Below are 11,726 nucleotides of genomic sequence, written 5' to 3'. Positions count from 1 at the left end.
ATATTTGTCATTTAACTTTTAAAATGTATTACCTTTTATATGTGGCATAAACACAACCAGTCACAATGCTTGAATCTGATTAGGCTACTTCAAAAGTCTCCTGTAGGAAAATATAATTCCAGCATCCTCAACATTAACCAGGTTTTCATCCAACCTTTTTATGCAAGTAAAATACATGTTGGATAAAAAATGTAGACAAAATAAAATTCACTGAACAAGGTGGGATCTGCTTGTGTGTGTAAAATGTATTATGCGAGAAATGGCGGTAGAAACTCTTATGCGCAAATACTGATATAATAACCGTCATATTGAAGTAAACTTGTAGTCACATGATAATATGTTGTGTGGTCTCCCAGTACGACTCAGGAAAGCATGGAGTTTATGAGGCTACAGCTTAAATAAATGATGAACTTCACAGGGTGGTGAAAGTGCAAGGTGATGAGTTTGATGCTCCTTTCCAATAAATATCAAAGGTCTTTCTCTGGTGACAATATGATGATCGATGCTTGACTGCCATTTGACAAATAACAATTCTCACACTTTCGTCCATAATAATCATGTAGGCTATACCCTGAATGTACCTGCGATACCAGAGTAGACACATTCGCTATACCTGTGCAAAAAATTGTGACAAAACAAGGCCTAGAGTTAAAAATGCAATGGAAACCCATTTAACTTGTAGTTTATTTTGGTACATGGGAATTTAAACAAAACATTTATTTTTTATGTGCACTACGTATTTACGCAAAGACTTATCGGCAACAAGTCAATTAGATAGAAAAACAACTCTGATGGGAAAATGCGCATATTGTTTTTATGCAGATTTTAGAATATTCCCATGAAATTCTTTCCCCAATTGGAAGGAATTGACACCCTAGACTCTGGCAAGTGCACTAGTCCAGTGGCAAACAACCTTGTAAGAATTGTACTTAAACTCCCCCCCCCTTCATACTCATCTGGAGGTCAAGCATTTGAAGCAGGCTGGCTATCTGTGATTATTTTGGGGGGGATTAATTCTACTTGGTCTGGACCACAGAATTAGCACAGACTCTGCCCCCAGGTACCACATTTTTCATTTGTTAGAGATGTCCACCAGCATAATACCAGAGCCGGACACTCTAATATTCATTGTTTGAAATATAAAAGTCTATCTGGTAAGAACACATTTTTATATAACGGCGTTAGAGTGGAACAAACTACCACAGCAACTCAAAGCCATACCAACCATAAACACTTCTAAAGAAATTATGTCAAAAGCTGGCTAGTGTGTGAAAAGTATAACCTTTTGCCTACATCTATGTAAGTGTATATGTAGTTATGTAAAAATAGGGACCACATTGGAAATAAGTCCCTGACTTTATTGTGCAACCCAGGTCAATTTTTTTACTGCCAAATAAAATCAATTAATCCAAAATATGCAACAGCCAATTGATGAATGGGAAGAGACATGTTACAAAACGCCAAAATGTTTAATGACATTCTGAGATTATCAAAAACTTGGCTTGACACTCCATAGGCCTACAAGGTAGGGAGGGATTTGTTTTCTGTTTGTCGAGATTGACAGTATTTATTGTGGTGTTGAAAATGCAAACCATGATACTGAAACGCCCAAAGTCGGAACACTTTGTTTATTGGTTGCGCGGTGCATTGGCACAGAAACCTGTCAGTGGAAAATTCATTCCATATATTTTATATAATGAGAAATATGGCATCAAAATGTTTAAAAAATCTGATTCCTCTTGTTGATCGTTGTCTGCAGCCGACGCCGATCATAGTGTAAGCCCTAATGAAACAGGCAGGGAGCTAGTCCGTGGCGGTCGACAAACACTCAACCTTCAAGGCCCGTAGCCCTGTGTGGCATCGACAGTGCCACAAAAGCATGCTGAAGTGGCAAAGTCAATATCCACGCATATAAACACAGGGTCACTACAGTTATTTGTGGTCATAAACATTATTTTGAGTTAACTCTATGAGTGGGGAGAGTGTGCAATGTTTTTTTTACAGTACAAGAGGAAGGTCATTTGAAAATATTTTTTACTTTGGGGAGGGGGGTGCATTTTCTTTATGACACCACCCCACCCTCTAGTACATTTCAAACTGTCCCTTAGTTTTATCAAATAATTTCCCCAAATAATCTTGACAGTCCTTTCGTAACGTAATACGGTATATCCTAGACAATCCCGTCTTGATTAAACAGAGCCTACTACCCTGATGTGTTGAAGTCTTAAAAAGTCCTTGGCCGTTTCAACATAACATTTCAATCCTTAAAAAAAGGGGCAATCTGGGAGTGGCACATACTTTTTTTGGTCAATAAATTAATGATATATAGCAATTGATTATTGAAAAATATTACTTAAAAGCCTCATGAATTTAGTTAAACTGTCTTACCCCATCAGAACCCAAAATATAAGCCTTTTTACTCCATTGTTTGTAAACAATGTAATTGTGAAAAAAAAAACACTACCACTTTGAAAAAAAGGAAAACATTAATTTTGATCTAATATATGGTAAGTCTCTGTATCCATAGATCCCGTCTATGAATTTGAGAATGGTTACATTTCTCCAGCACCATCCATCAGCTGTTTACCAAAATAATTGCAGGGTTAGCCACTTTGTTATCGTTTGAGTCCCAGATTGCCTCTTTAAAATAGAGTGTACCCCATATACTGATATGTCACTGAGCAAACCCTTTCTTATTTTTTTCAGTATGCACAGCAGGAAATTACAAAACCAACTTCCATTGTTTAAAAGTTTGAGTGGTAATTCCTATTTGCAACTATCTTTAAAAAAAAACATGGCATCTTGTGGTTTCCAACGCTTCAAATGTCGACAGTGGTTTGCCCAACGTTCGGTGGGCTGACAACTACCTAGGAAAGCTGAATGAAAACTGTAAGAATGTTCCTGAAAGGATGCTAAAATCTTGGAGTGGGGAACATAAGTCCTAAGGCTCTATAGTCTCAGTGCTGGAGAAAGGGAAGAGGAGTCAGGAGATAGCGCAAGACAAGCCTCAGAACTATCCTTCGAGCCAACAGGATCAGGCATCCAGGGACCGGTAGCCACGTCGCCTGCCAACTTTACATGTGATCACGCACACACTGAGCGTCCCGAAAATCTGAAAGGACAAAGAAATGCAGTAAAATTCAGTACAGAGTAAATTGTCTGGCACCAAAGATTAAAGTAGGTTCACACATCTCAGAAAAGTCCCACTATCCCCATTCTGGCCCCAAGACTTTCACAGCCCAAGAACTTTGGGGTGGAAGGGGGGGGTTGTGCCTGGCCTCAGAGGTGGAAACACAAAAGCATGCAGCTTTAGGCCAAACACCGGTGCAAAGTCTGATATTGGAAATGCGACATAATAAATGAAATGTTAAGTCAGAGGACGGCCAGGTACAGTACCTTGAACATGGCAAATCCAAGGATGACCAGCATGGCATAACTCATCACATCCTGAAGGAGCAGTTCCAGCAAACCCTCACAACCCTAGAGTGACACACACACAATTTCAAGTCAGAGTAAGGACTAACAAATATAAATACAAAAAAATGGTAGGAATGATCACGCTCTCCGCAGCCGATGTGAGTAAGACCTTTAAACAGGTCAACATTCACAAGGCCGCAGGCCCAGATGAATTACTACACATACTTTGAGCATGCGCTGACCAGCTGGCAAGTGTCTTCACTGACATGTTCAATCTCTCCCTGTCGAAGTCTGTAATACCAACATGTTCCAAGCAGACCACCCTAGTCCGTGTGCCCAAGAACAGTAAGGTAACCTGACTAAATGACAATCGACTCGTAGCACACACGAGGCGCTTTGAAAGGCTGGTCATGGCTCACATCAACACCATTATCCCAGGAACCCTAGACCCACTCCAATTTGCATAACACCCTAACAGATCCAGATGATGCAATCTCTATTTCACTCCACACTGCCCTTTCCCACCTGGACAAAAGGAACACCAATGTGAGAATGATATTCATTGACTACAGCTCAGCGTTCAATACCATAGTGCCCTCAAAGCTCATCACTAAGCTAAGGACCCTGGGACTAAACACCTCCCTCTGCAACTGGATCCTGGACTTCCTGACGGGCCGCCCCCAGGTGGTAAAGGGAGGTAACAACACATCCGCCACACTGATCCTCAACACGGGGGCCCCTCAGGGGTGCGTGCTCAGTCCCCTCCTGTACTCCCTGTTCACTCATGACTGCAAGGCCAGGCACAATTCCAACACCATCATTAAGTTTGCCAATGACACAAGTGGTAGGCCTGATCACCAACAACGACGAGACAGCATATAGAGAGGAGGTCAGAGACCTGGCCGTGTGGTGCCAGGACAACAACCTCTCCCTCAATGTGATCAAGACTAAGGAAATTATTGTGGATCACAGGAAAAGGAGGACTGAGCACGTCCCCATTCTCATGGACGGGGCTGTAGTGGAGCAGGTTGAGAGCTTCAAGTTCCTTGGTGTCCACATCACCAACAAACTAACATGGTCCAAGCACACCAAGACAGTCGTGAAGAGGGCACAACAAAACCTATTCCCCCTCAGGAGACTTGGCATGGTTTCTCAGATCCTCAAAAGGTTCTACAGCTGCACCATTGAAAGCATCCTGCCCGGTTGCATCACTGCCTGGTACGGCAACTGCTCGGACTCCGACCGCAAGGCACTACAGAGAGTAGTGCGTATGGCCCAGTACATCACTGGGGCCAAGCTTCCTGCCATCCAGGACCTCTATACCAGGCGGTGTCAGAGGAAGGCCCAAAAAAATGGTTGAATACTCCAGCCACCCTAGTCATAGACTGTTCTCTCTGCTACCGCATGGCAAGAGGTACCGGAGCACCAAGCCTAGGTCCAAGAGGCTTCCAAACAGCTTCTACCCCCAAGCCATAAGACTCCTGAACATCTAAACAAATGACTACCCAGACTATTTGCATTGCCCCCCTCTTTTACACTGCTGCTACTCTGTTATTATCTATGCATAGTCACTTTAATAACTACCTACATGTACATATTACCTCAATTACCTTGACACTGGTGCCCCCGCACATTGACTCTGTACTGGTACCCCCTGTATATAGCCGCGCTATTGTTATTTTACTGCTGCTCTTTAATTATTTGTTACTTTTATAACTTTTTTTAAAAGGTATTTTTAACTGCATTGTTGGTTAAGGGCTTGTAAGTAAGCATTTCACTTTAAGGTCTACACCTGTTGTATTCGGCGCATGTGACAAATACAATTTGATTTGATATGAATAAGATAGACTATCAAAAATGGATCAAAGGCCAGTCATGCTTTTCATTTTTGTAAAGTAAGGTTAATGGGGAGGGCAAACTGATCCTAGATCTCTGCCTAAAGGCTACGTCTCCCCAGCGAGTTTAGTTAGCTTAAGAGGTAGCATCAGTTAGACGTTTACTGAATTGATCCATACCCGGGTATTGAGCAGGTCTCGCTGGTCCAGTTTGCCTGTACACTTAGTGTTGTTCCCTTTACAACAGGAGACGGGCACAGCGTTGTTAGTTTTGCTGAACCAGGGGTTGGTGGTCCAGTTCAGGTAGGTCTGCACTCCACAGCACTGCAACTGTATACAGAGAGAGGAAGAATGCTTGGTAGTTTCATATCATAGCGACTTAATGTGGTTCACGTGTAGGCTTATTTATAGGTCCTAAACCAGCTCCAAGGTGGCAAAAGCCTAGTTTCCTGTATCATGTAATCTTTGTGCAAGCCAATTATTTATACAGTATATATACACACACACACACACACACACACACACACACACACTAGGCACGGTTTTAAAGCCACTGAACTTCCATTTTAGTGCTCCTCCACCATCCACCACTACAGAAATGCCTTTATTCATGTCTACATTTGTTTTTGCCACATTTATTCTATTACAGGCACCTTAATGCATCATTTTAAATTATATTATGAGAGCTAAAAACACAAGTATACAGTATATATAGTTTTAAAGCATTTCTTATTTTTAGAGAGTACTAATGTTACCGTCAACAGCAAAAATTACTTAAATGCATGTAATTCTGTCCTTGAGACATTTCATTGAAATACAGTAGAATTCAATTAATTCCTAACAGGTTGACATTTATTGTCATGAGTCTTGCCCTGGATGCAGAACAGAGCCGTTTCCACTAGATGGGCCAGCTGCAAAGTCAAAATTGGTTATATCGTAAAAATTCACTTTTTGATCTTAATTTAAGTTAAGGCATTAGGGTTAGCAGTGTGGTTAAGTTTAGGGTTAAAATCAGATTTTATGACTGTGGCTCTGCCAGCTAGTGACCATTCTGCAGAGCTGCCTCCAGTACATGAGTCATCTCAATAAATGCCAACCTGCTTATACCTATGGGGGACTGCCCTTTCTGAGGAGTACCAACACGGTTGACCGGTGTCTTCAAAACCCTCTCATTAGCCAATACATAGATAGCATCAGCAATCTAGTGTATACATTATTGGTGCCAACCAGTGCTTGCTAGCGCCAGAGAGGTTTAAAAATCGAGAGACTGAACATGCGATTTCTTCTTGTAAACGCCCGCAACAAAGACCCAGACCACCATCAACGGGAGAGTGGCAAATTTCTCCACGAGGTCGGCCTATTTACAGGGAGTAGTCGCACATTGAGAATCTCGGGTTTCAATCCTAGTAAGCCCCCTGCTCGTTCAGAGATGGCATGATACTGACCTGAGACTGCAAGTAATCCACAGCCTGGGTGTCAGAGTTCTCACCATCATACTTCATGAATGTGTCACTCATTGACCGCTCCAAGTCCCCTTTGATCTGTAAAGATGAGGTATATAAAACTAAATCTATGTCTATTCAAATATTGCACCGATACTATACTACACATGTAATACACCTACACAAATTGAATACGTAGTGTATTCATCTATTGTAACCTGTAAGACAAATGTGGAATTCACTCACCCTTCTTTGGTAGATGAACCCATACACTAAAGCAGTGACCTCTGCTGCAAAGATGGCCAGGATAACCAGCAGGAACTGGAAGGAGAGGGAGAGACAATAAAATCAGCAAGGAGAACGAGAACAAAGGGCGCAGCAGCAGGACTTAAACACAAAGATCCTCAGAGCGTACAATGTATCAGGGTTGGGGTCAATTCTATTTCAATTCCAAAAGTAAACACAATTACAATTTCAAAAAAATGAATTGAAAAGCATCGAAGAGACTTGGAATTACAGTGTACGTCCTGAGTTGACCGCAATTGTAATAGAATTGACCCCAACTCTGCAGTGCATGCCTCCCAAATGGCACCCTATTCCATATGTAGGACTAGGGTGCCATTTGGGACACACACACACACGTGTTATTACAAAAGACCTGGCTGGCTGCACCACCAGTCTCTCCTTTCACCATCACCCACCACCAAGGCGTCTGAGGCTTATACTCACAAAGCTAAGGCCCACTTTGGATTCTCTCAGGGTGGCGTAGCAGCCCACAGTCCCGATGATGAACATCACCACTCCCACAGGTATGATGATGCCTGCCGGGATGAACGTGTACTTATCCTGCAGGAAGTTGTCAAAGTGGCTGTAGCTCTTGATCATATAAGAGCCTACATAGACAAGGGCACCCCCCGCAGCCTAGAGTGAAGAACACAACAACATGAGTACTTTATACCGCTAATCAAGGCCGAGTTGCACACTCCCCATCATGGATTTAAAAGCATAGGATTGGTGTAAGCATTGGCTGATGGGAGCTTCCACCATTGTTAAATCCATTTCACAAAGTATGAAAGTGCACTCTTCAGGGGACGGGTGGAAAATTGGGACGCAGCATGGGTGAGGCCAACTCGTACAGCTGCAGTACTGTCCTGCGAATTGCAGTGTATATAGTCAACTCTCAGGTCATATAGAAGTCATCTCTCTAAAATCATTGAATACCTGGTTAATGCACAAGGTATCTAAAGAGATAGATTTGTCAAAAACAAAGGATTCAGAATGCCCTTGGTGACTGCCTTGAGCAGTTCTCTTTACCTTTCTCTCAAACCCACTGGAGGTTTATTCAGAGTTTAAATGAATATTTCATCCACATCACATATTGGTTTCCTTACCCTGTAAGCAGTCTCAGGACAAGGTAAGACAGGAATCCATGCTTTGGTTTTGTTCACCTGACTACTGTCTCCAAATTGCAGTGATCAGGTGGTGAGCTGCTCATTGCCTAATACTCCTTTAGATTCAAAGCTCCTGGGCACATGACCCGTTTTCTCTCCCAATGAGTCCTCAGTCCTGAGATCCACCACCAGCCCACCCCGAGTAGAATGCACACACTCCACCACCCCCTCCTAATCCTTCCAGGAACATGTGCCCCAGATGAGTGAAAAAATTCAAAAGAACCACAAACAGACTGTAGGTTTTGATTTCTTGTTTTTTTGTAAAAAAAATAAAAATAATTGTCAACATCTAACATTCAACCAGATTACCTCCTGTACTGGCTGCATTGCTTGATTTAGAAATGGTATAGAATTAGATTTGAACAACAGAGCGTATGTTCAGAGAGGGAGATAAAATATATGTGGCTTTGACCACTGATACACAAGCAGACCTGTTTATTTTCCCTGGTGAATACACACAGACAGGGTTGTTCCTCCTTATTTAAAATGTGTTTGTCAACTAGAGAGAGTTCGCCACCTAGGAATCTATGCCATGCTGCAACCTAACATCTGGCAGAAGAGAGAGAACCATTTACAGGAAAAGGCAGCTGTCATAAAGTAGGAATATACAAGTTACTCAACATGGTCTGGGGGGAGGGGTTGTCCCTTGAAAAGGGGATGGACAAGGACCGGAAAACATCCCGGGCATTTTTTCTAACACATAGGCCCATTTTTTTACCCTTGAGGCCCCCATACCGGCCCAAAAATGGTAATTCTGCATTAAAATAACAAAAACAATTTAGACAGGCCCACTTGGCTAAAGATAGACCTGCCCATCTGACATTTGCCAGAACTCGCCTAGCTAGTCCTTCCCTGGATTAATCTCCAATTGACAAATGTGGTGTGGTTGGTGTCACTTTTATGTGCATTGTCGATCAACCCCATCTCAGAGGATTTCGTAATATTCTGTACGTAAATCAAGACACTACATTTAGTATGAAATGTTTGGTATGGTATGTATTAATTTGTGGATGTCCATCACCCATTTCGTATGACTTCCTGAATTACAATTCGTATTATGTTACACATTTGCAAAAGGTACAATATGCTACGAATTTGCAAAACAGATCATGTTATGAATTCTAGGTTAAAGGGTTGGGTTAGCTAACATGCTAAGTAGTTGTAAATAGTGTAAAAGTTGCTAATTAGCTCAAATTGGCCGTGATGAGATCAGAACTCATGCCTTTGGGTTGCTAGACGCTTGTACCCACCCTTCCCGCCAACCAACCACCCTACTTTCGTTTTTGCCTTATGTAACCATACCAAAGGTACCATATCATACTAATTTGGATGTCCAGGATTTACGTTTACTATATCTCGTCTATGAGACCAGGCTGTGTTGATATGCACCTGGAAGTAGGCCCACTTCAGAGACGTTTGAGATGAGTATACTGCGAATAAGGAGATGTTGAAATGTAAGCATAAATACAAACCAATAATAATTCCTTCCTCTAACCTGTTCGTAATGTTCAATAAGTCATGCACATTATTTATCACGATTTGAAATCGATATTAGATACCGTAACAATCAACAACCTACCATGTCCAGTACACACCCAGTGGTTTCGTTTCACCCAAAACTGCTCACCATAGAGGAAGTAAGGTTGCAATTTAGAGCAGTGGAAAGAACACAGAAATCACAGGAGCAACAGAAAGTCGACCAAACACTTACCCAAAATATTAAACTTAGAAGCAAAACGACTATTTTCGATGTAATAATTCCGCAATCCATGTTGTTATGGTGGTGGGGAGCCTTTCAGCTGGTCTCTGTTCTGATTTTAAGGGGGTTCTGACTGCTTTGAGCATGAGTGGCTTGCTGACACATGATCACATGCTTGTAGAAGAGCGTACCGCGCACAGTTCATGTAGGGGTCCTAATGCCGTACCTTTACAATTGTATTGCTCCATGGCTACGTTTAGACAATTCTATTCTTTTTTTACACTAATTGGTATTTTATCACATCAGATCTTTTTCAGAGCTGATCTAAATGGTCAAAAGACAGTAATTTCAGTCAGTTGTATTTTATATGAACTGTAGTTATTTGCATTCATTTCATTTTGATCATCTAAAATCAAACATATATTCCATGCACATGATTGTTTGGGGTCCAGATTATGGTTCTATTACATCCTTTGCAACGACTTCCCTAATAATTCTGTTTACATGGACACGTCTGATATGCAGAAAATCGCCAATCAAAAGACACGCTCTACCAAAGTGACCATGTTATTTTTGTGAAGACGATTTGATTCTGAGTTCGGACATATAAAGTTTGTATATGAAAACTATTTCTAAAACGCATACTTTCAGTTTTTCCGAACTCACCTCAATCCTAAAAAGAAGCGCGCTGCTAGTGCAAGCACATCCACAGATCAAATACACCTCTGTAACTCTGATTAAGGCGTTTACGTGTCCTAATAATTCGAAAGATTGGGCAGACAACCAGGTGATTTAATCGGTGTATACATACGTCGTTTACGACATTATGCCGATTAAGATAAAAAATAATAAACTGTTTAGAAGCTTAATGCCATACTCGGCCTATGAATCAGTGTAATAGTGAATTATTAGTGTGCATTTACGAAAGGGTGCCTCTCTCGACCTGTTCTTATGCCGCGTTGAAAATCTCCGATTTCCGACACCAGTGCAAAACAATTGGGAACTCAGGGGAAAAAACGACAACTCGGGCCTCTTTCTGGAGCTCCGAATTTTCGACCTGAAGATCACTGACGTCATGATTTGACCTCGTAGTCCCGGGATGTTTTCAACGCAGAAGCTTTCTAGATGTGACGTCACTCCCTGCAAAGTACGCACGCGAGCGCCTTCTGGTCATGCTCCTGGTGTATGCCCGGACCAGCTCTCAGTCAATCAATCGAATGTATTTGTAAAGCCCTTTTTACATCAGCCAATGTCACAAAGTGCTATACAGAAACCCAGCCTAAAACCCCAAACAGCAAGCAATGCAGATGTAGAAGCACGGTGGATAGGAAAAACTCCCTAAAGGCAGGAACCTTGGAAGAAACCTGGAGAGGAACCAGGCTGAGGGGTGGCCAGCCCTCTTCTGGCTATGCCTGGTGGAGATTACAACAGTACATGGCCAAGATGTTCAAACGTTCATAGACGACCAGCAGGGTCAAATAATAATAATCACAGTGGTTGTAGAGGATGCAACAGGTCAGCACCTCAGGAGTAAATGTCAGTTGGCTTTTCATAGCAGAGCATTCAGAGTTAGAGACAGCAGGTGCGGTAGACAGTGAGTCGAAAACATCAGGTCTGGGACAATGCAACACCTCTGGTGAACAGGTCAGGGTTCAAATCAAATCAAATTTTGTTACATGGACCGAATACAACCAAATACCTTACAGTGAAATGCTCACTTACAAGCCCTTAACCAACAATGTAGTTTTAAGAAAATACATTAAAAAGTAAGAAATAAAAGTAACAAATAATTACCACTTTAAACAATGCCACTTTATATAATGTTTACATACCCTACAATACTCATCTCATATGTATATACTGTACTCTATACCATCTACTG

At 41.8% G+C, this 11,726-nt stretch overlaps 1 protein-coding gene across 1 annotated transcript; it reads right to left on the bottom strand.

Annotated features, from left to right (window-relative positions):
• Positions 1-666: 666 nt before the first annotated feature.
• LOC120063038 (tetraspanin-36-like) lies at positions 667-10,003 on the bottom strand. The gene is made up of 7 exons (XM_039013153.1): positions 9,857-10,003; positions 7,424-7,615; positions 6,941-7,015; positions 6,698-6,793; positions 5,433-5,582; positions 3,397-3,480; positions 667-3,112 (listed from the first exon to the last, which is right to left on the bottom strand). The coding sequence occupies exons 1-7, from the start codon at positions 9,914-9,916 to the stop codon at positions 3,035-3,037; spliced, it is 735 nt and encodes a 244-aa protein (XP_038869081.1). The 5' UTR covers positions 9,917-10,003; the 3' UTR covers positions 667-3,034.
• Between the last annotated feature and the right edge of the window lie 1,723 nt (positions 10,004-11,726).

Source organism: Salvelinus namaycush, chromosome 18 (assembly GCF_016432855.1).
Source record: "Salvelinus namaycush isolate Seneca chromosome 18, SaNama_1.0, whole genome shotgun sequence".
Lineage (NCBI taxonomy): Eukaryota > Metazoa > Chordata > Actinopteri > Salmoniformes > Salmonidae > Salvelinus > Salvelinus namaycush.
This window is presented reverse-complemented; position numbering and strand designations above follow the sequence as displayed.

What these genes read in the sequence shown, in the direction of transcription:
- LOC120063038 (XM_039013153.1), bottom strand. Translation starts at nt 9,916, where the DNA reads ATGGATTGCGGAATTATTACATCGAAAATAGTCGTTTTGCTTCTAAGT. An exon ending in GGTTCATCTACCAAAGAAGG is followed by an intron (nt 6,794 to 6,940) that starts GTGAGTGAATTC and finishes TCATCTTTACAG; the next exon opens with ATCAAAGGGGACTTGGAGCG. An exon ending in GAGACCTGCTCAATACCCGG is followed by an intron (nt 3,481 to 5,432) that starts GTATGGATCAAT and finishes GTGTCACTCTAG; the next exon opens with GGTTGTGAGGGTTTGCTGGA.